General features: G+C 38.4%; 1 protein-coding gene across 1 annotated transcript in view; it reads left to right on the top strand.

The window, feature by feature from the left end:
- Positions 1-24,770, top strand: part of CDK14 (cyclin dependent kinase 14) — a 324,235-nt gene that overhangs the window by 96,213 nt on the left and 203,252 nt on the right. Inside the window, exons 4-5 of the mRNA XM_082325474.1 lie at positions 1,020-1,114; positions 13,415-13,494. Coding sequence (XP_082181600.1) covers positions 1,020-1,114; positions 13,415-13,494 — 175 coding nt within the window. The remainder of the gene's footprint in view (positions 1-1,019; positions 1,115-13,414; positions 13,495-24,770) is intronic.

The raw sequence follows: 24,770 nt of genomic DNA, 5'->3' as shown, positions 1-24,770 counted from the left end.
ACTTCATCACAAAGTTGTGTATAAAAATGCTTATCTGCAATGCTTCCAAGTACTTTTTTTTTGGTAAAAGTTAGATATTATATTGCATCATTTGGAATAGCATTGTTTCATAGAATAAAAATCTGGCAACATAATTTATGCAATACTGTTCCTCATAATACAGCTCTCTCTCTCTCTGAATTTTTTAATATCATCTTTCCAAACGAATCATTTTCATGTCAGGTGAATTTCTGTTTTTGCAGCATTGTGGTGTTCTTTGTTAGGAGCGTGTAAAAGTGCAAAGTACCAGTCTGTCGCAAAGGCCAGCTGAGCTATCTGGCCCCTTGAGCAAGAATCAGCGCTTAGCTTGGTTCAATTTTAGACCTCTCACTTAGGCTGCAGATTATTAAGGCTACAGGATTTTACTCAACTATGCTGCATATACCTGCTATTAGAAGTACGGTGTAATTATAACCGTAAGTTGAAGACTGTAAATATAATTCAGAAACAAAGTACTCTCTTTAAATGTGCTTTCCTGTAGTATTTTGACGACTACCTGAATAATGGTTGGTGTACTAGCGTGGTCTTTAGTCTAACAAATAAAAAATAAAAAAAAAAAGAAGCAGTTCTTTTAATCTAATTTTGTAGAGCAGATTAAGACTGTTGCTTAGATCTCTTAACAAAGATAAGATGGCTTAGTTCTTAATGATCTTTTTCCCTGTATGAAGTGATATATGTGAAAAATAAAACAGAAACATCTCTTTGATTAAGAACAAAATCCTTTTGATAGTTCCAGTGATATAAGTATATGGTTGATATTGGCAACCACCATCTGGGATGTTGAATGATGTTTGTCTGAGTAGCCTATTATATTGTTTCATTGGCGCTGCGATTCATTATTTTCTTTTATTGTTGGCTGCTGAAAACATGCAGGTCTATGAGTTTTGATAATGATGTTTGGTCTCTAAAGGCTGAACCAAAACAGTTAATGTTGCGCATGCTATATATGCTGAAAGGTCATCTTTTTTTGTTTTGTTTAGCCTACAAGCCCCAAGTTTGGGAAAGCAGACTCATATGAAAAACTGGAAAAACTAGGGGAAGGATCCTATGCTACAGTATACAAAGGGAAAAGCAAGTAAGTGGTGGTTTTTTTAATTTAATTTTGTGTGTAAATGAAGATGAGCAGAAGGTATTAACTGATGTTGCTGCATTTGTACATAGATCCCTATGAATGAATGCAGACTGCTACTGACTGCCATGTGCTCTAGTGAAAGAGGCTGAGACCATATTGCATAGGTAACATATTACCTTCACATCAGAACAAGATGAGATCCCATCTTGTTAATCTGATGTTTTGTTTGTACTTTAATGTTGGACTACTTTCTCAATATCCATACGGAATTAAATGAAAGATATTTAATTTTTAGGGGTAAGAGCACAATATACTGTCGGGTAGATTTCTCTGGTGTTCTGAGAGCAGTACTGAATATATGCAATGAGTTTGTTAGTCTTTTTTTTGTCATCATCAAAAAGCTTGAATAAAATACCACGAAGGGAATGAATGGAATTTTGGGCTACTGTAAGTTCAATTTGTTTACAAGAGTTTATTTACAATCATTGCAACTACTCCACCTCAAAATAATCTACTGTATACATGCCAAATATTTATTGTTTTCAGCTACTTTAGGGTTATTTGTTGCAACTTCTTTATCCCCAGTGCTTTAAGTGCTTCTATACTGTATAAAATAACTCAGCAAACGCTTAAAATACACTTCTTGAGCTAACGCTTCAGTTGAGATTTATCTTTCATCAAGCAGAGTGTCTTGTGCAAGTTCATATATTTAACCAAGTTTTCATAATCAAATTTTCAATCATAATAAAGCAGTTCTGAGAGAGGGATTGGGTACATGCAATATCTTTATTTAAAAACTGTCTAGTGAATGATAGATGAGGCAACTTACTGTTCTCAGCAGAGATAATATCACGACAGTCATGGGACAGAATAACTACTGAAACAAGGAAATACGTGTTAACATTTTCCAGGGTCATTAAGTTAGGTAGGTACTGAAAATTATTTTTTTCACTGAGTATTTGTAATAAATCAGAATGAAGGGTGTCCTCATCTCTCAGTAGCTTTGAGATTGATGAGCGTAATGACAGCTGATATGAATAAAAACCTGTTCTAAATGTAAAAGAAGTATTTACACATCTGCCATGCTGGTGCACGTATCATCTTTCACTGGCAGCTTTCTTCAAGAAAATGCAGTTACGTTGTATTGTTAATGGCTGAGTTACGCATCACCATAAGTTCCAGACATTATACATATGTAAGCTTTTTATTGGGGGTCTATGTAATATGAGAAAACCATATAGATTTCAGCTTGCGCCTTATTATTAAAACCCTTTAAAAATCACAGCATATATCTGGTGATAGTTATCCCATATGCCTTGGCTTTCAATAAGATTGAATTAAGGCAACAGGGTTACTAGATGTCCCGTCAATCAGTGGAACAGACTGAAAGTTAAGAACAAAGCAAAGTGCTTCCCTGAAGCTGTTTCATTCAGAGGTGATTTGTGAACATGTTACAAAACATAGATTGGTTAGGAATTTTAATTTGTTTTAGTAGAGCTGACTGCAGATCGGTAAATACTTCAATGATTTTAATGGTAGTTGAATAATAAATTGAAATTACTGGGCTCTCTGCATTCTCCATTATAAATAGCAAGCTCTGAATAAGTAGTGTGAATTATAACAATTATATATAACTTTATTCTGCTGCTTCATAACGTCTTTCGCAAGGTCTTTAAAATGTATTTTGAAAAAAAGTGTGCGTAACTAGAGTGTGGATAAGAATGCATATGCAGAGAATATTCCTAATGTTATAGTAATATTCCTTCACCTGCTTAATTTTGTTTGGCTTGCTTTTTTTTCCCCACTGAGAATTGAATAATTCCCACATTACACAGCACTGTCCAGATTCAGCACCTCCAGTCCAGACTTCTGTTTCTTGAACTAGGGAAACAGTTGAACTACTTCACAGCAGGAGGAGGTTATTCCTTAAGGACAGGGCAACGCTACAGAGGCTCTCTGCTATTTCTAAAGTTGTTGTTGGTTGAGGTAATGTGGCCCTGTTACCTCTTCTGTCCCCATGAGAAACTGAGTAATCTCTGGCCTAGATGATACCCCTGAAGAAGAGGGAGCATCACTGCTATGACATAGTACTGAGGAAGACGGATGGGGGGGCGAATGGATGGGCCAGCGTTGGCTCCAGGCATTCCATGAGAGCCTAACTTTGCTGCTGCTTTTCTGGCAGATTGGCTCTGAATGTTTATAGCTTTATCTAAAATGATACAGGAATAGATACAGAAATTTTTTTCTAGCACCTGATGTAGGTACGTAGGGTGAGACTGTGATATGCATCACTGTGTTGCCCTGACTACAGGCCCAGTGGGAAGAAAAATGAGCAAAATGGGTCAAAAGAGGGCTGTTTGTTTTGGCATGTGTCCAGTTTTGACTGCTGAAGGATTAAGCCCTCATGGGACACCGCAGAACGCAGACATGACGTGTATTTGGAAAAGCTGGTAATACTTGCACAACAAGCGCATTTTGGTCAAAATGTTTGACAATCCCTAATTCTCAACCAACTCTAGTGCTTGGCTTTCTCATTTTGCCGAAATGTTTCTGAGATGTGTCCTTAACTGTAGTGGAAGATGGAGAATTTAAGATCAGAGTGAGCTGGTTTGAATGATGCTTTGTACTCAGAATTATTGTGCTTAATATTTATCAGCAGCTGCATGTGGCAAGTAGTGGGGTTTGTTTTTTTTTTAAATGCATTACCTGAGATATAGTTCATCCTTTTATATTATTTTCCCTGCTGATCCTAATGGTGGAATAAAAAAATTGATGATTCTAGCTTACTATTTCAAAAGACTAAAAGATACATACCTGCCTCCCAAGACACAAAATCAGCCATTCCTTTCCTAAAATTTAAAGTAATGTGTGCAGTAACTTGCTTTCAGGGCAAGCTTGGCTTTTTACAACTTGGAGCAGGGTCAGTAGTACCAAGCCCTTGCCTTCCTATCAAACCCATTACTTTTCTGTCTATTTGAGTATCTGTGGCAGTATCCCAGGAAAGTGAAATGAAGTAGGCTAATTCCTCTTACTGGATGATGGATTTCTCTTTTTGTAGTCAGATAAAAATGATTCCCTGGAGTGAATGGGACTGTGAAGCAGTATTCTCTTAGGCTGAGCTTTTTTGTTTATTGGAGAAATAGCCAAGCAGCCATTTGTTTCTGGCTGACGCTTGCGTCAATAGGCAAATCTATTTGATTTCACGTGCTGCACATCAGGCGTTCGTAATGAAACTCATCTTGGCATGTTCATTTTCTACTTTCGTTCAGGTTAGATTCTCACATGTTACTTTGTTGTATAAAATCCCAAAAGGCTGCGTACTGCATGAAATTCAGGTCACTTTGAAGTGATTTCTGTTTGTTGTTGGGTTTTTGTTTGTTTTTTTTTTTGTTTTGTTTTGTTTTTTTTTTTTAATGTAAAATTTTGGAGAAGTAGGCCTAGTAATTTACTGATAATGCTGTAAAAAATGATGCAAGTTCCATTGACTAACACCGTGAACATTTGCCATGCAATAGGTGCAAGGCAGTAGGTGCCTCTTGAAGTCTTTTATCACTTTATTTTGCAGCTGAGCTGAAGAAGTACTTTCTGTCTGTATTGACAAATATATCTTCCTGCTGCCGTTGACCTTCTTCCCTTCTTGATTATAAATTTACCTGAATGTACAGCAGTAGGATCTGACTTGATCTGTGGCACATAAATGTTGATGCAAGTTGTGAGAGTCTGGAGATGAAGCTGGTGACAGCACAGGGGAGCTGCTGCCAACAAGAGCCCCTTACAAAGCAGTGTGGAGGCCTTGCATCCCTGCACTGGGAACTCTGCATATTGCACTTAAGGGAAAAACCTGTGCTTTTGGCAATATTACGAGTTGGCACCATTTCTGTCCTCTCCTCCCACTGTGTTCAATTGCCCTTCAAGGCAAAGAATTAAAAAAGATTACCTCAGTTAAAGTGATGTGATCTGTGACTGCTGCTTGCACAGCATGCATCTGTGTTTTGAGAGGCAAGCCAATGGTATCTCCACTGCTTCTGTACCGCTGTGATCTCAGATCTCCTTCTTGCTTGTCTACGTGATTTTTAGTGTACCTTTACTTTTTTTGGCATCTTTTCTAAGTTGCACGTGCTCAAAGTATTGCAAAAATGTGTAGAATTTGTAACAGAGAGCTCAATCAACACATTTTTGCCTAATTTCCATACCACAAAATTACATCATTTCAATTTATTCCTTATAAAATGCTTGTCCTAATAAATTCTAGTCTGTATCCCTTTTAACTATTAATATGAGAAATCAGTACACTAATGAGCAGAGCACAATAGAAGCTGATGCTGTCAACGAGAGCTCAAAGGCTGCAGAGGTGAAGGGCAGTCCTTCAGTCGAGGGACCTCTCCCATTTCTGTTTGAAATTTGAATTTTTTGTGCTCAATGTGATTCCAACATGTATCCAAAGATGAAAGGTATTTTTTCAGGTAGCCAGGGCATTTTACATTTATCTCCATCAAAGGCAATACCTTTTACCATTCACCTGAAAATCAATAGGGAGTTTGTGGTATAAAGAGTGGATCTTAGAGAGAAATTGTGCTCAGGTGGGCGGGCACCATGCTCTGCACCGGCTGCGGTTTCCATGTGATGTTATTCTTGGGGCAGCAGGGAATATTTGAATAATCAGTGGGAAATACCTGTATTTTTTGTTGGCATGATGTATTATAGTATGCTTTATGAATATATAGATGAACATCATATTTCATATATATTGGACCTGGGGGTGCTGGTCGACAGCCGGCTGAACGTGAGCCAGCAGTGTGCCCAGGTGGCCAAGAGGGCCAATGGCATCCTGGCCTGTATCAAGAATAGTGTGGCCAGCAGGACCAGGGAGGTGATAGTGCCCCTGTACTCGGCACTGGTGAGGCCGCACCTTGAGTACTGTGTTCAGTGTTGGGCCCCTCACTACAAGAAGGACATCGAGGTGCTGGAGCGTGTCCAGAGAAGGGCAACAAAGTTGGTGAAGGGCCTAGAGCACAAGTCTTATGAGGAGCGGCTGAGGGAGCTGAGGTTGTTTAGTCTGGAGAAGAGGAGGCTGAGGGGAGACCTTATTGCTCTCTACAAGTACCTGAAAGGAGGTTGTAGCCAGGTGGGGGTCGGTCCCTTCTGCCAAGTAGCAAATGATAGGACAAGAGTATATGGCCTCAAGCTGTGCCAGGGGAGGTTTAGATTGGGTATTAGGAAAAATTCCTTCACTGAAAGGGTGGTCAGGCATTGGAACAGGCTGCCCAGGGAAGTGGTTGAGTCTCCATCCCTGGAGGTATTTAAAGAACGGATAGATACGGTGCTTGAAGACATGGTATAGATGGACTTGGCAGTGTTAGGTTAACAGTTGGACTTGATGATCTTAAGGGTCTTTTCCAACCTTGACGATTCTATGATTCTATGACATGTTTGTGGATGGCTGCTCACAAGAAAAAGGATGACTTAAGTATTTTGATTTTTACATTTATGATGCTGAAACCTTCACTGAGGATGACTGACAGGGCTAATTGCTCTTCTGACTTTTTTTTTAAGTTGCAGAATTTATTTTACTTGTAGTGAAACCTCCATGACTCTTTCATTGTCTTTTCTTTTGTTTTATGTGCAATCTGTTGCAAGTGCCATAGGCTTTGGATGGCGTGAAGAACGTGCCATGGTTTTGTCTGTCATGCTCTCGCTTCTTAGTCATTCTCCTAGATTTACTCCATGCCCATGTGAGGGGTTTGTGTTCACATGCTCCCTGATATGTTTCATGTGCAACAGTCTAGTTCACAGATAATATTTTCTTAATGTTTTGGCCAATTTATTTAGGCTGACTATTTCAAAATTGCTCTGGTTCAAGTTGCCTTAGTGACCTAAACTTTCTGAACCTTTTCTTTTATTTCTTGAAAATTGTATGAAATCAGTGTTCATCTACAAATGAAACTCTTTTCATCTGAGGATACCAGATGGCTGGAAAAGGAATATATATTCATGGGTTATGAAAAGACACTTGCCAGTTACCTACTAGAGCTTCCCAATTTTTTTTACATCTTTTTTTCTCTGTCGTTTTTTTTAACCAATATGCTTAACTGATTTTTGTAGGCTGCTTTTTACTATACATTTTAAAGTCATGACATGGGTTTATAAAGTGTGTACATAGATGCTTTTAAAAAAATCTCTAGCATTGTAAACCTTTAATAAAAACAATAACTTCAAGTTGAACTAGATGCAAAACTAATGATAACTAGATGTTGAACTGAAATGCGAAATGGTAGAAAAAAATATTAAGGTAGTGTAAGTACTAAAATAAGTTGCTAAGATTCTGACTAGAAAATGAATCATTGACTATATTGATCACTTACTGAGTGAATTTCTCAGTGCTTGAAAGAAATACTGAGAGATTTTTCCTCTGTAGTTGTATATATAAAGAGAACATTACACTATATATGCTGTGCTTTAATCTGCAAAGCAATTTACCAAGGTGTCTTAGCATCTCTCGTGGCAGGGGACGAAACTGAGGAAAGAACATCTATTATATTACTTACCCAGGATTGCACAGGAAAATGTGCTAGAAAAACTAGGATAGAACATAGTTATATTGGATGCAAGTGCTAAAAGTTACTGGATAGTAATTTATTGGCACTGACACATAGACGCATGATCGGAATGGTAGAGCAAATGCTGAAGTAATTTGCCAACTAAATGCCATTATGCACCAGTGTATTTTCTAGTTAGCTGTGGAATGGCATCTCTCAGAAGATCCCCTGTGACTGTCGGTGTACAGTTCTAAGAGGCCACTTTACTTATAAGCGATACCACTGTGTTTGTCTTCAAATTCTCTGTATGTGAAAATCAGCGGGGCCCAAAGAGATGCGAGGTATATGGAGGAGGACCGGTGCTGCACATTGCTCTCCCTGCTGGCAGTCCCAACTGATTTGCTTCCAGCAGGCGTGAGTCAAGTGCAGCCCCTGTGCTTAGTGAGCAGCTGATTAGTTTGAGCTGAATGATGTAGGCTGGGAGGTAGGGACGAGGGACCTGGAGGTAAATGCTCTGATGCTGCTCACCTGCTCCTGTCCAGGTGAGGGCTGCCACATTGTTTGTATGAGACTGCCCTGAGTCCTGTGAAGAACAGGATCCCTGAGTTCCAGTGACAACACTAATTAATAATTTAAATCCTTGCCATGGTTTAACCCCAGCTGGCAACTAAGCACCACACAACCACTCGCTCACTCTCCCCGCTCTGGGAAGGGGGAGAGAATCAGAAGAGAAAAAGTGAGAAAACTCATGGGTTGAAATAAAGACAGTTTAACAGGTAAAGCAAAAGCCGTGCATGCAAGCAAAGCAAAGCAAGGAATTCATTCACTGCTTCTCATAGGCAAGCAGGTGTTCAGCCATCTCCAGGAAAGCAGGGCTCCATCACATGTAACGGTTACTCAGGAAGACAAACATCATCACTCCAAATGTCCCTCCCCTTCCTTCTTCTTCCCCCAGCTTTATGTGCTGAGCATGAAGTCATATGGTATGGAATAGCCCTTTGGTCAGCTGGGGTCAGCTGTCCCAGCTGTGCCCCCTCCCAGCTTCTTGTGCACCCCCAGCCTCCTCGCTGGTGGGGTGGGGTGAGAAGCTGAAAAGGCCTTGACTCTGTGTACGCACTGCTCAGCAATAACGAAAAGATCCTTGTGTTATCAACACTGTTTCCAGCACAAATCCAAACCATAGCCACACACTAGCTACTATGAAGAAAATTATCTCAGCCAAAACCAGCACAGTCCTTCATCTCTCTCAGAACTCTTTGATCTTCTATTTTTCAGCCCTAATAAATGTCAGCATTCTGAAGTATCTTTAATCCACTGGCTTCTTCTAAAACAAGGTAACTTTTGTTTAGGATGAAGGTTAAAAGATGGTGGGAGTCAAAAAGAGAAATTGAGGGGCCATGTTAGTCCCTTGAGTATTTGCACCATAGGGCTTTAGGACTGTAAGTGATTTTTGTAAACTACAAACATAAGTCCTTTTTCAGTAAAAGAAATATAATAGAAACCATGTTTACACTGAACTGTCTTTTATGGTGATGATTAAAGCAAGTGTTTCCCTCAATGTGGAGTTAGTTAGTCCTTGGTAGAATAATCAGAGGTGACTAAACCTACAGTGAATTTGCCTCTGTCAGGCTTCTTCAAAGGAAAATTCTGGCAGAGCCTGGTTTCATTAGGCCACCATGGCCTGTTTGGGGTTTTAGACGTCTGTTTGTGACATTAATATCACTACAGAGTAGATCTAATTAGATATTCTCAGGGTTTGATCATCAAACTTTGAGCTTTTCCTGTAAATGAATATTTAACAATTGAGAGTTATTTTTCTTCATAAAAATTAGTTTCTTGAAATGTGTATCACAAATAAGAGCATCGTCCCAATACCATCTACTGATTTTTCTTTGCAGAAATGTTCCCAAGCTTAGCACTTGCTTGAGTTACGAACTCAGCTTCAACTCCAGCCACTGGTAAAAGTCTGTATTAAATAAACAGATTGAAATCAGAGTGGCAGATTTTATGTTAATTGACTCTTTTATATTTGTTATATTTAGAACATTTATTATATCTAAATATAACTGAAGAACTTGAGAAAATAGTGTTATTGTACTCTTTTGTTCTCTATATGACATCGTCAGCATTATCCCCAGTGAAGCCAATAAGTCACTTTATATTCATCAGTATTGTGTGTTCTTAATGATGCATTAAAGCATTAAATAATTTCTAATCTTCTCTACTTTCTCATAAATGGTCATTTTAATAAATGTATTTATTTTAGTAATGCTGATATATGCTGTTTTTGAAAAGGCAGAATGACACATATTAGCAGTTTTTGTAATATCTGGGTCACTTGTATTTTTTATAATATACAGACTTCTACTGTATGCCACGTAAAACAATTTGGACTCATTTTTCTTTTGCCTACATTGCATATAAAATCAGAAATTTATTAGAAGAGATTATGTAACATTAAAATGCTGAATTTCCATAAATTGGAAAACTGTCCATCAGCTGCTGGTGATTTGTCCAGAGTAAAGTAGCTTTGTGTGATAATTAGAGAGGCTTCAGGACTTCTGTCCTTTTTCTGAAGATTTTTGGATGAGAGAGAGAAAGAAAGAGTGAGTGAGTTTAGGAGGGAGGACAGCTTGTAAATTTGAAAATAGGAATTTTATAATCAATATTGTCCTTAATAGAAACTAATGAGGCACTTGACAGGATGGACATAGGATGATAAGTGAAATCCTTGACCCAGTTAAGTGTATTGTTTTGAGAAGCTGTGAAATTGTTTACTTTGGACAGTGAGCAAGAGTGGTTGTTTAATGAATCCTAGATGTTAAAAGGGGCAGCAGTGTTGCCTTTTCACTGTCTAAAAGGCTGCCTGCCTGTCAGTTTTTCTACTTGTATTTGAAAATAATGAAAATGCTGAGCATGCTTTGAAAGTTGTGGAAGACAAATGTGAAGTAATATCTGGGAGGAATTCTGCTAACCTTATCTGATCACTACTGAAGACTGCAAAGACAAGTTCTGATAGGTTGCAGAGGTAATTTTCTCCAGGTCTTTTTCAATATTGTTTCTAAGGAAATTGCCATGTTATTTTGGCACGTCATCACAAGATTCAGGGCATAATTTCATGACATAGCTGGCTTGATCCCATGGCTCGTTGCTTCTCAAGAGGTGGTCCCAGTTCTTCTCATATCTTTTCTAGTGGTTTTTGCTTTTAAAATGTGAAACATGCCTTTATCATTTTTTAAAATAAGATTTAGTTCTTTTGGAAAGTCCAGTCTTCTCCTATCTAAGCTCCCGAAGCAGCCTCACTGTAGGGTCTAGCAGGAATGAGAGCAAATACAAGACAGCAGCAGGAGTGTGTGGCAGGGATTTAGCAGGAGCAAGGCTATACCCTAAGGTAGCCCTTAGCTCATCTCTCAGCATCATCTAACTGCATCCTGAGATTGCATCAGCGGAAGAATAGTTAAAAGATGTGAATATGCACACCTATCTCTTTTAATTGATGATACTTCATAATTTTTCACATCTCCAGCTCCTATTTATAGAAAAGGAGCTGAAAAAAAAAAAGGTTTTAATGATTGGGTAGTAAATGAGAATAAGGAGGCTGTTTTATTCTGGAAGTTATAGATCGATATATTGGAGATAAATAATACTAAAGGGGAGAATGAAATCCCAGAGGAACAGTACTTGAGATTAGTTCAATCATTTTGATGGTATTTAGAGTTGCCATGGTGTCTTATCAAGATGATGACAGGTACCAATGACAAAGTGGCAGTGATGATAACTAAATAGCACAGCCCACCTACTGGGTTTAATTGTGAATTCTTCGAAATGAGTTCCATACTATTGCTGTTTGTGTTATTTATTACTCTTAATGAATCAATGGAACGTAGAACTTTGGATTAAAAAGAACATAATCTACACAATGCTGCGTGCTATTTGCCTGCCTCCCTGGCAAGAAACTCCACATTCCTACTTCCTTACTACCTCCTTGATCTGCTTTTTTCCATTGTATTCTGCATTGCCTTCTCTGAACACAGCATCTGTCCTGTTCTTAATCTGCAAAATGATCTTGCTTTTCTTATTTAAATTTCTCCTGCACAGTTATTTTATCTATTGTAAAATAATCAAGTTGTCCGGGTGTCTAACTTATTTATATGTATGTGATAGGTAGGGTGGCGTGTTGATGGAGGAATTGAAAACTACACATGTATATGAACCACATGTCTGTCATCAGTCTTTCTACTTCTGCTTTTATTATGGTTTACTCTCCTGTCTGTGCATGACACATGAAGTTACTTGGGGCAAGGCTTATCTTTTTCTGATGCCAGAATTCCTGTTTAAATCTAAACAAAAATATGTATGAGGCCAAATCCAGATAATCCCGTAGGGTTAAACTGATAATTATCTTTCAACAGTGACTAGCGACCTGAGACTTGAACTGGTGCCAGTCTGAAGTATTATGAATAGTTGGAAGGTGATGAGTAAACCATCTTTTGATAACCAGGGTTTCTTAAGTTGCTCAGAGTCATTACGCAATGCTGTGTATAGGGCTAATGAGATTCTGGCAATTGTAAAAGGAGAATAATCAGAAGAAACAAGACGGTAGCCATCCTGTCACTGAAGTGATCTAACTACAAAAATTAAAAGCCTGAGGGAGAAGATGAATTCGGACTTGGTACGTGTCTGTATCATCTTGCTTAGAAAAATGGATACATCTTCTAGGGCGCAGTACAATAAGGAATCGCCTCCGTGACTACAGGAGCGTGAAAGCTCCAGTGCTTCCTTGGGCTTTGTGGCTGTAAAGGCTAATTTTGCTTTTACAGAAAGCAATTGCAATAATAATAATAATATTAAGATTTTTTTTTTTTTTTTTTTTTTTGCAACTGTATTATGCCTTTTTGGTAATCTGTACTCACCATTGCTTGTCATACATGGGGAGTCTGTTAAAGTTTCAGAGTATAAGTTTGTTCTTGAGGAGGGTAATCTATATCAGTTTTTATCTTTCATTCAGTTTTTGTGAAATTTAATTTGGTTAAACTGAACTAACTTGATTTTTTTTGCGAGGCCTTGAACGTTATTCATGGGTGGTGAAATTTTGAATGCTAGAAGTGAAACCAGCCAAATAGAGTTGAAACTAGAGTGATCTGTTGTGAAGTTTCATCCCTTGGAGCACAAATTTTTTTTAAGCTTATAAATGAGAGTCATTATAATCTAACAATAGCCTGGGCCATGTAGTCAAGAATGTACCTTAGGAACAATCCTGCCCTAATGGGAAATGCCCAGAATGGCCTAAAAAATATTTCCCATGTCAAACTTCCATAGCTTCTTGAGGGTGATAATTATGGGTGTGATGCAGTGGGAAGGAGGCAATCAGTATAAATATGGATATACTGCAAGTGGGGTGATTGATGAAAATCATATGCCTTTTTCTTTGAACAATTTGATCAAATAAAGGACAGATACTTTAAAACCATGTTTTACAATGTGATACTTCTTAACAAAGCTTCAGTTTAGTGCTGTGATAGAAAGGAAACAGACTGACTCACAGAAAACTGAGATCATTTCTTGGATTTCATCTGAGTGTGAAAATATAAAGTTGACATTATGGAAGCTATGAAGTGTTTCTTACAGTGCTATAAATGAATCACTGGCATTGACAGGAAGAAATTGAATAAGTACATGATGGGAAACAAGTTCTATTATGAGAAATACTGTTTCTGCTTTAATTTTGTTTTTTATTTCTCCTTCCCCTCCCCTCTTTCCCTTTCAGGGTAAATGGAAAGCTGGTGGCATTGAAGGTGATTAGATTGCAAGAAGAGGAAGGAACCCCATTTACCGCTATCAGGGAAGGTATGCACTCACATTTAATGATTATACATGGGGGTTTTTTGTAATTACATTGCACTTCTTATTTTTGTGCCATGCTACAATGAATAGCTTGAGCATTCAAATTGTATCGTTATGTTCTCAGTAGGAAGAAACTTTGGTGCTTCAAAAACAAAGCCTCTAGTGTGGGAGTTCTTGTTAAAGAGTGCAGCTCTGCCTCTGGTTTGGCTCCTCTCAGATTTACTATACAAATGAGTACTTAAGAGCATGTTTTAAGGTAGGTGTAAGAAGTCTGGAAGATGAGGGAATTGTGTAAGTCTCACTTCTTGCCTGCAGGCAGCACCTAAGATGAAGGTAGATGTAATTTTTCATATACCCGCAGCATGAAGAAAAGCATTTCTTGAAGGCAATCAGAAGATCAGGGAGCAAAAATACAGGCGTCTTAGAAGCTGTGTGTAGTTTAGGACTAGCTTTTGTTTGTTTTTCCTTCCCCATGGACTCTTAACTTGTGTGGCTTGGGAATGACTTTTACCTAGCGCGCTCGGAGATGCCTGTCATGCTTTCTGCTCTGCTCCTTTATCCTTCCTTGTCAGCCTCTTATGGTCCCTAGTGACGGCTACTTTATCTGAGCCTGCCTGTGTCAAGCTTCTTTGCAGAAATTCCTGGATGTGCCTTCTCTGCGTGGGCCTCCTCTGGTAGAAGGTACTAAAAATGAGCCTTGGTAGAGAAATAAACAATTTACCATCGCACCACTGATTCAGACTCGGTTGAAGTTGGTAGGGAACTAAAGAGATGAGACTGTTGCAGCTTTTGAGGGACCTTTTAAAACTGTGCTGGCTATCTCGGCATAATTCACAAGGAGGATGAGCCAGGGAGGTACCAGAACATCAGCCCTCCCAGGGTCCACAGCGTGGCCCTGCGTGGGAGGCGCGCGGCTTCGTGGCCATCGCAGCTGCAGTCCCAGCAGCTGCAGCTCCCTTGCCCCTCGCTCCTGCCTATGTTCCTGCAGCTGTCCATACGCCCTATGTCTGTTTGTACAATGAGCCCGTTTGGGGGTGGACTGGGCAAAAATAATCCATATTGTGTGTGACTGACACCCTGAAGTTAGAAACCTTTAAAGTCCTGTGCATTTCTGTCCCAAAGTTGTGCATTTTAAAGGGGGCTCTTTCACAAAGGAGGCAAAACTGTGGGTGGCCAATTTATGAAGGAATTTCAGCAGTTCTTCTGTACTGTGTCACTTGACTAATAATTTTTGAAAGATCTGACACATTTATTCATAATGATATATATTTTATCTGTGAACTGTCTGTCCCCACAGCTGTGCCGCGATAACGAGGTGTGCAGAGGGTTATGAGCTCAGCTTTCAATATTTGTAATGCCGAGTTCAAGGCGTAACAGCCTGTGTTTCAAATATGTTTATTGTTCTCCAGGTTTTTAGTTGATAAGGTACTGACTTAATAAGAAAATAGTAGATACGACTTTCTTGCACCTTTTTAGTGACACTTAAAAGGTTTTTTAACATGAGGTTGGTCTAGATGAAAGTTTGTAGCGTTATAACTGTCAAATACAGTATAATGTGTTTTCCTTCATAAATAGTTTGTTGTGTGAGCTCAGCGTAAATAAGTATTCATTAGGAGCAAGAACAGAGATTTTTCCACTTGATTTTTTTTTTAAATTATGAAGGCACTCTTGCATGAAAATACTTTTTACACTGTCGTTGGAGGAGTTTTCCTTTTAGCCATGACTGCAACACTGTGATTGAAGCCAGTTAAAATTCTGGTACTTTAATATTAGTAGAACAAAGCTCTTGTCTAGAAAAGCTCTTAAAGTTTTTAATTAATATATATTTCCTTAAGTATGCGGTGTCTCACTGATTTTGATGGGACTATATGCATCTGTTGTATTGCTAAGTACTTGTCTAGGCTGGGACTAGATCCAAAGAGTATTAGGCTAATGAGGAGGGTTTTTCTCAACTTTTGTAGACTCTTGTTTAGGTGGGGTCAAACTCAGGCTATAGGTTGTTTGTTTGTGGATTTTTTTGGTAAATGTAATCCTGTCTCCTGGGTAGTGGAACTTCATTCAGATCTGTAGGAGCTATTAGTAGAAATACAGTCTTGTATGTTTTATATCATGTAGAAGTCAGACATACATGATGTATAAGACGGGAAGGGGAAAAATCTGTATCTAGTTAGGCTTTGGCTTTTCTGGTTTTTGTTTTGATTTTGTCAGAAACAAATATTAGGGCCAGAAAAGTAAAGAAGGCTGTATTACAAATGTAACTTTCAGAAGGTAATCTCAGTGATGTTGTGCCAGACCCATATTATTTGACAGTAATGCTACAGCTGTGGACTTCACTTCAGCAGGACCTGAGGAGGCTGTTGCTTTCCTCTTAGCAGCATTTAATCCATCTTGGACATGCTGGGTTTTGTAATGCAGCTGTAGCTGATCTCAGCTACATGGGTGGGGAAAAAAAAAAGAAAAAAGAAATGCTTGTATAAGTTCTTAAAGTTATCTGATAAGTTTGAGACAGAAAAACAGTAAGAATGAGACACTGTTAAGCAGAATTTTCTTGATCTCTGTTGGCTGACTGAGAGCTCCAGCCCTATAATTTAGACTGGGACAATTAGAACAAGGACAAATACCACTGAAGATGAGATCAACTTCTAATTTCAGTTATCTGAGGAGCAGTGTTGCCCTAATCAAAAAATGCATGTATGGTATCATGAGCCAGGGGTCTGTTGGAGGGCATTTCTTTCCAAAGTCTTTCATAATGGAGAAACCAGGCAGGTTTTGACCTTGACTTATTCCTTATTTTCTAATTTTCCATCAATGCAAGACAAATTCAGGCAGAAGTCTAGTTATTTGTAAATTAAAACTACTGTAAGTAAATTGTTTAACATTTCTCATGGCTCTCTGGGTAAAGCAGTGAGAGAAAATAGCATTCCTGTGCTATGCTCCTAATGGGGATGCTGTGTGATGTTAATTAGGGGGAAGTTACAGGCTGAAATCTTAAGCAGTGGTCATGCTGAGGGAATTTTGTAGCTGTCTGTGTACAGGGAAGTGTATTGTTACTGTTGTGACAGCAGCAGAATGAAGCTCAAAGGAAAACAAAGCTGTGAAGAAAAAAAGACTAAGAGAAGTAGGAAAATGCAGGATATAAATATGGAATATGTGACTGCAGAAACAAGCACTAACTTGGCTAAAACAAAAAATGGAAGGAAAAGTAAAAAAAGAAATCCCTCAGTAAAGCTGCATAAGAAAAATCATAGTTAATGTTAATGACTGGGGGAGGTTTAGTTGAAACTTCGATTAAAGCTTAGAAAGTAATTCTGCTTTTACAGCAGATGTGGGTTTGTGTCTTCTACCATTTATCAAAGTTACGTAGGTTTGAATGAAAGTCTGTAAATGTGGCTTATTGATCAGGGCTGCTCAGCTCTCTATTGAATTTCTAGAACAAAATTTAGAAGTAGCCTGTGCTAAATGTGCCTTCAACTTGGTCTGAGTCAGTTGTACCAACTTATTGATGCTTTCATTTAGTGGCATGCAGTTTACAGGATGTCTCACTGAATTTAACTCACTTAGTCTGGGATAATCTAATTTACCTTTGAAGAGCCTGAGGGAGAAAAAAAGTGGGGGGAAGGAGAGAAAAAAGCACAACGGATCGGATGCATATACCTGAGTGGGTTAATCCTATGTGATTTTCTGATGACATATATATGACTGGTGCAGCCACCACATTACTGTTGTATTCTAAATGTGCCTGCAACTGTGATATCTGAGACAGTATGGAGTCTGAAAGTCATTTACGCACTATTTTCTCATTTAAGCTAAATTCGGTAGAATGCAGATTAGCAAATGATTTGTTTTCTGTGTTTGTGTAGTTGTGGTTTGTTCTTTTGCTGTAACTCTCATTATCAGCTGTTCAGAGATGTTTCAGCATCAGACTTGAAGTGTTATTAAATCCCCTGCAGCCAGTGGAAAAGTTCAGTGACCTTAACTTTTATCTCAGATATTTCATTCTCCTAATTCTGTAATATCATATGTTCATCTAGGCTAAATACTGATCTGTGTGGTAGATTCTAGTTCTGGAAACAGCTTGTTTTACAATTCTGTAGTTATCTTGTTTGATTTCTGAGTAATAATATTCCTTATATCCAGCATGACAAAGGTTTGCTTTTTGGGTATGTATGTAGACAAACATCCCTTGGTTTTATTGCTGCCTTGCTTGTGAGGTTAACCTGCTTACTGTGTTCCTTTCTTGGCCAGTAAAATTATTTCTTCCCCATCCTAATTGTGAAAACTGTTTTGTATTTCGTTTTCATTTTCCACCCTTGGAAATATTGCCGCTCCTTTGCTCTGCTTAATTTGATTTACTACTAGTAATAAAACGCCGTTCTAATGTTTTAGTATATGGTAATGTTTTATTTCCCATGGGCCTAGATGATGTTTCAAAGCATCATTCAAACAAGGCATGTTTTGTAGGTATTTTTGTACTTTGCCAGTTAAATGCCATGATTAGGCAACTTTTAGGTTTTTTTGTCTCTTTTTATTAATTTTTGTATTTATATCTTGTAATTAATATGTATTTGTACCTATTTGTCTTTCACATTTAAACATGTTCAGGTCAGAGACTGTCTCTACATCTTCAGTTTGACAGTTGCCTAGATAATAATTTTCCATCTACTCCAGAGTCGAAGGCTGTTACCTTAATGCTGCGTATGGACAGCAATGTGGAAAAAGAGCACATAAATGCTTTGGAAACAGACAGCTGTCTTGCATTATAAAATTGCAAAGAACACAGGATTTGCTTAATGAATTTCTTTAACTTAAAATTTTAAAGAGCAGTTCAGCATGCATGCTGAGTAAGTTTGTTTTCTGACTTAAGAAAACTTAATGCATTTGAGTGCCAGCATAGAGTGGGGAGGAGAGATGCTTAATTCTTGGCCACAAAACATCTTCAAAAGTCTTCTAAGTTTCAGGCCTCTTCCATCCATATCTCACTGCATGGTAGGAGGGAAGAAGAGAAACAAAAAATAAAAACCTTAAAGGGTCTTTAAGAAAGAAATGTGAGTCCGCCTTTATGCTGCAGACTGGACAGACTTTCTGAGGTTCGGAGGTTTTCTGAGGCCTCCCCTTCTGAAGCTGTCAGGCTGGAGGGGATAAATCTTCACAAAACTTTTATCTGTAGAAAACTGAAGTGCAGTAACTGCTAAGAAAAAAGTGCAGGGAAGATTAGCAGTTTGCCAAGAGAGAGCTCTTACCTAAGTGAATGTGTAATTTATTGCTTGGTGTTCCTAATGGGTACACAATGGAAAATACTGCTTTGTAGTAACAATACTGCAAGTGATGTGGAGTGGCTGTGCTTCTGTATTATCCAAGAGAAACAGCACAGTCTGTACCCTTACCATCTAAGGAAGGACTACAGAAAATTATATTTTTACGCAGTAGATATAATTCTTGTGACCTCATATTGAATTATTACATGACTTATTGCATGCACTTCCCAGCTCAGTGATTTTTGACTGATAGATAGCATGATCTTTACAACTTTAAGTCAGCAAATGACCTCACAGCACTAGTTAGATGACTCACAGTGATAAGCCTCCTATTCATTGTGTTAGAATAGGTCTGGAAGGTTCTGTGCTGTAGATTAAGGCTGCAGTGAAACAATATCTGCCTATTTTTTTAAGAGCCATTGTTGGTTGATCTACTGGTAGAAGGTAAACATGAAAACTGCAATGAGAATCCCGTCTTTGTCTGCCAGTAGAGAGTAAATTCTTTTTTTTTTTTTTTTAAGTTAAATCGTCCTCTTACAAAAAATAAACCTATTCTTCCCTTTATGCAGTTTTTTTTTAATTTTTTTTTTTTTCATTAAGGAAGCTTGACAGCTGGTTTCTTTTGAGTGATAGGAGTTTGGAGGACTTTCACATTTCCTTCACGAAGTCCAGTCAAGAAATTTAAATTTCCATAACTGAAATGCCTAAAAGCTTCATCTGTGTCTGGCTCAACAAGCCTCAGGGAACTTCAAGAGATTACGTTTAAGATTATGGAGATGTAACTATTCTGAGCATGCATGTCACATGAGTTACTATAGGGGTTTTATGTCTTCATGTTTTTAGAGTCTGAGGATAAGTTCAGTCTTCCCAACAGCCACATTGCTTTGGAGCATTTAAGTAAAAAAAGAAAAGGACAGGAGCTTGGCTGTAGCTTGGGGAACTTTTTCATTGCCTACAGAGTTGGCAAAGCTGGTGCCTACTGCAGGCTAAATAGCTACAGCTCAATTAACTGTAAAGTCCCTGCAAAGCCAATGCAGCTTGTACTCATAACAGTTTTGTTTTTCAGTGTTGTTACAATTAAAACACACAAGCCAAGAACCTCTGGGACACTTTGTTGCTGGATATTTAAGGTCAAGAAGTATTCAAAAGTAAAGAAACTCCAGCAATTTTAATTTCTCTGTCTGGGCTTTTTCTGTTATGGGCATCCTGCAGCCTTACCCAAACTGTATGCTTCCTCAAGATAAAAGGAGAATACAAGATTTCCAAATTAAGACAGGTTGGGCTTCAAAAACAACAGTACATTTGGAAAAGGATGTTCCTGGGACCTTCCTTATGAAATGAACTCAGCTTTTAAAATTTCCAAAACTTTTGGATGTTACTTATTATTAAATACGCTGCCATGTTGTAGACAAGTGTATATTCATTCTTACTGAAAATTAATAATAGAAAAATTACCTTTAATTTCTGGAGGTTTTATGACAACATTTTTTTGATAGCTTAGATTTTCAACCATATTTCATTTGTGCTTTCTCCTGCATGTGCATTTGTGTGCATTTGTGTATGTCCGAGAGAAGCATGTTAGATCCTTGGTGATGTGGAGCTTCGAAGCAGCAGCAGCTTTTGTCTTTATTCTGCTTTATGTCCTGCTGTTCTCCCCAGCCCTGACTGCTGCTAATTTTTTTTTACTGATAGTATTCATTTCCCTTGCTCTGAAAGCAGTTGGACTGACTGGCTGAAACAGATGAACTGAATTTCTGGTCATCTCAGATGAACATGGGAGAGCTGATAGTTTTCCAGTGTCAGATACAGTGCAAGTGGTTACTGTTATGTTATTGTATCTTGCTTTTCAGTGTGTCCAAATTGCGCTGTGCTCCTTCCTCACTTCTTTTTGGTGTACCAAATGAAGGCTTGCATCCATGTAGGGTGCTCAGAAATGGTTCAGATTGGTAAAGTCTGTCCTGCTTGTTTATTTGTTCCTTGCTATTCACAGGCTGAGCGTAGCCTTTCCCCCCCCCCCCCCTTTTTTTTTTTTAGTTTTTACTGTCTAACAACAAATTAGTGGTTCTCACAATTATAAAACTTCAGGAGAGCTGAGATTACATAAATGCAACATGAATGATGGTGTTTCCCTTTGAGAATCATGATATAAATTTTAAACTCTATCATGAACTCCCATCATGTGGGAAAAGTGTCATGCTTTTCTGAAAAGTACAAATGAAAATTCCAAATCATCCAGCTTCATAGAGCTAAATCTGTTCCACAGAATATTCTGTCCCCTCTGTCCTCCTTCCATTCACCCTCCAATATTTTATCTGTAGCCTGCTGAGACAGAACATGGCTGTATCAACTGACTCTTCATTCAGTACTTTTGATGTGCAAGATGTGATCTTCTGGCTTTTGTTCTTGGGCACAGTTCAAGCAAGAAAAGAATGGGGAGACACTTTGAGGATTTTTTGTGGTTTTTTTTTTTTTTTTTTTTTAATATCATCATTTCACCATCAGGAATCCTTTCCTCATCCTTGTTATCAGCTTAATGGTAGACCTGTCAGACTCTGCCCTGCTTCCACTGAAGAAGATGTCTGTGCATCTTTGGTATTCACATGGAAGGTGTTGTATAAGGGATCTCGTGCTAGTTCCAGCGCTAGAAGGTTACAAATCTAGTAGTTCGGGGCATTACTGAACCCTTCTCAGTAAGGCATTTGCCTACAGTTTCCTCTGACGTGAGTTTCAGGGCTCTCTGACTTGGCTTTTGGCCCTGCTGGGGCCTTCTGCTCTGAGCAGTTTTCTTCTCTTCCAAAAATGTTTCTTCTCTTCCCTATTTAATGCAGGAGCCGGAACTGTTGCCTTACAGATTTGTCTGGTCTTCTGCTCTCGCTGTCCCTCATAGTATGACAGGAAGGGTAGAAAAAAAGATGGCAATTACAGAATTTGGAGGACAAAAGCAGGGTGGCAATCCTTTCTTCATATATCTATAATACGTAATTATAAGTCATACAGAACGCTTATACAGCCCTCATGGCTTTCTTGTTTGAGTGGAAGTTGGTGAGGGTCAGTCTTTTTATGCTGTATGCATAATTAACCTGCTCTTCTAGCACGTGCTACCACCATAAAATGTAGAGCTAAGTTAATTCTGCTCCAAGTAGCACTAGTTTTTACCTTGTGACCATATCCCAGTTGGAGTGGATTGTATTGGTGATACAGATACTACCTAGTTGTTAATATGAATGGAGATGCTAGCAAGCGATGCCATCTCAGCTTGAATTGCTTAGAGACCCTAAGGGAGATGCCTTCCAAGTGCCAATACCTTCCATGGCCACCTGGTGAAATAAAACTTTGTTATCATCTGGTGTTGAGGCAAAGAAATGTCTCCTGAACCTAGCCAATTCTTCAAATTGTTTTTTCTTTGTTATGGCTCCCTTTTGTGAAAGGAATAATCTTAGTAACAGTACCATTTGGCCTTATGATTAAAGCGGGGACTTTAAATCTGCGCAGAGACATTTGTCTTTGTGAAGACCTCTGAGAGCTTTGTGTGTGTTTTTTCCACTTCTGTGGAGTGTGTACTGGAGCAAGATGATAACTCAGTGTTTGAACTGGTTCAGATAGCTTGAGTTTTCTCCTTACTTTTTTGTGCCTAGACTAGTAGGTGACTGTTGTATCTCAGCAGAACTGGTTTCAACTTTGGGTAAATGCAAAATAAGGACATGAGAAGGTTGTCTGGTTTTCTGGTGTTAAGTCTCTTCCCCCTTGAAGGAAATACATCACTATGCGTATGGAAAGAAGTGTGTGGGTGCGCGCGTGTGTATATATATACACACACATATATAGTATATAAATATATTTAAAAAAAAATATATATAGTGTGTGTGTGCATGTGTCTCTTGTATGTCTTAAAGAATTGACATAGAAAGCCGATTAACCCTGTCCCCCAAACAACTAAAAGAGCTGCATACTGACTTTGATCAACCCAGAGAATGTCTAATGTGAGTTGGATGTGTACCCACATCTAGATAAAGATAAAATGCTTCCCATGAAAGATGTCCATTTTTGTCAGAAGTTGTGTCTGAGACATGCGGCAACCTTCTTACTACTGACTTCCGTCATCATTCATAAACACATCATCAGAACAGGTTTTTGTGTTTTTAACAGAGAAAGATCATGAATGAATTATCCTAATTCTCCTGATGTATGTAATTTATTTAGAAATATGGTATGAAACAGTCCTGGTTCTTCAGGTGTGAGTATAACAATGAAAATGTGCACATGTTACTGCTGGGTACACAACGGTGCCTTTTTTTTTCTGATGCTTTTGTCTCCATCCACAGCACAATAACTACTTTTTTTTTCCTTTGAATAAAACCCAACTGGTTTATTGCAAAATTGTAAGTTCTTTATAAGCAGGTCCTAAAATTAAGTACCATTTGTCCCTTTCCAGACACAAGATACTATTCTGTCTTTATATAAATCACTTTTGGATGAAGGGGAGAAGGATTCATATTTGCAAATGATGGGGCCATGCCTTCAGAAAAGGCTTGCTAGTTGAGAAGACAAGCAGCCTGAAAGAGGATGAGGCTACTGCGGTATTTTGCTCTGCTGTCTTTTATTCCCATTTTTTGTGGTAATGATTCAATTCTTCCTTAAATATATCATCTATTCAGGGAAGTGAAAAATCCCAGTACAGTAAAATGCTATGTTTAGATCACCATACTTTGCTTAAGATATTAAACATGAATTGTTTCTAAACTTCAAAATACTTGGGAGATATTTTCAGTAGCCTACATCTTTGTACTGGCATGAAATATGACAGCAGCCACTGTAGTCAATAAGAAGCATGCACTAATACCTTCCTCACAGGAAGAAAAGCATCACTTATAATCAAAACTGTGGAGAAAGTGTTAGCAAATACATCTTACATTGAAATCATATATGTGAGGAAAAAAAAAAAAATTCTCTGTTTTCCTCTGTTGGTTTGTTTTCTTTTTCTTCACAGGCTGCTTTTCTCTTTGGTCTAGCGGCTGCTGGATGCTGTAGGCAAAGTTGTCTGAGTCAGGCCGTTCCTTCGGGAGACAGCACTGCTGCTTTTCCTCTCTTGTATTTTTCCATAGGCTGAAGATTGCGTTGCAAACATTTTAGTTCCATTTTTCAGTTTTTGCTGAGAGAGGTGGGAAATTTATCATTCAGGAATTATATGGAGCTCAAATACATGCTTCATAATGGGATCTCTTCTTGCAGCATGGGTGGAGTTACTGCTTTCAGGCTTTATAATCAATATGAAGAGAGTAGCATTTCAAAATTAGAAATTGACCTTTACTGTCTTCTTCAAAGCAATGAAAATGAATATCCACATTATTCTACTTAGGAATGTTCCTACTGAGTAAGCAATATAAAAAAAGAGGCTGATAATGTATCGCATTTTTCTGCCGAGATGAAGGGGAACTGGATGGTTCAGAGACTGGTAATAGGATATTGTGACCTTCCACCTCTGACCCATTTATTAAAATACAAGCCATGACAGTGGAGTCTAAAAGTCATCACTGTGGGATATACAGCTATAGAATCTGGAACTGTGTATTTCTGAATTTTTAAGGTCTGGGCCACTTGTCACAAACTTCCATATGTTTGCAGCTGGCAGATTTAGCTGGAACTAAGTAAAAAGTGAACTAAGAACAAAATGAACAGAGGAAGCCTTGTAAATAAGGATATATTAGCTGTGCTAAACTTGGTGATTTGTTTCTGTTCTGATCTGATATAGCTTTTTTGTCCTCCTTGTTTTGTGAAGCTTGATTCAGAGTTCCCTTAATCAATGCAGAAGTGGTACCAACGAGTTTTCTTTGACTGTTACTTTGGGACGTTAGGAAGGGGTTAATGTGAATAAGGATGCTGTGGAGTTTGCCTTAAGAAGGTGCTCAAAACTTGCACTGTCAATGAGAGCTAATTTTAATCATTTAATGTTTTGCTCTGGATCTCCTGTGGAAGATTCCTAACACCCTTTTTCTGTCTATGGATAGCTTAAGCTGAGAGTTGGTT

Source organism: Platalea leucorodia (assembly GCF_965183815.1).
Source record: "Platalea leucorodia genome assembly, chromosome: 1".
NCBI lineage: Eukaryota > Metazoa > Chordata > Aves > Pelecaniformes > Threskiornithidae > Platalea > Platalea leucorodia.
This window is presented reverse-complemented; position numbering and strand designations above follow the sequence as displayed.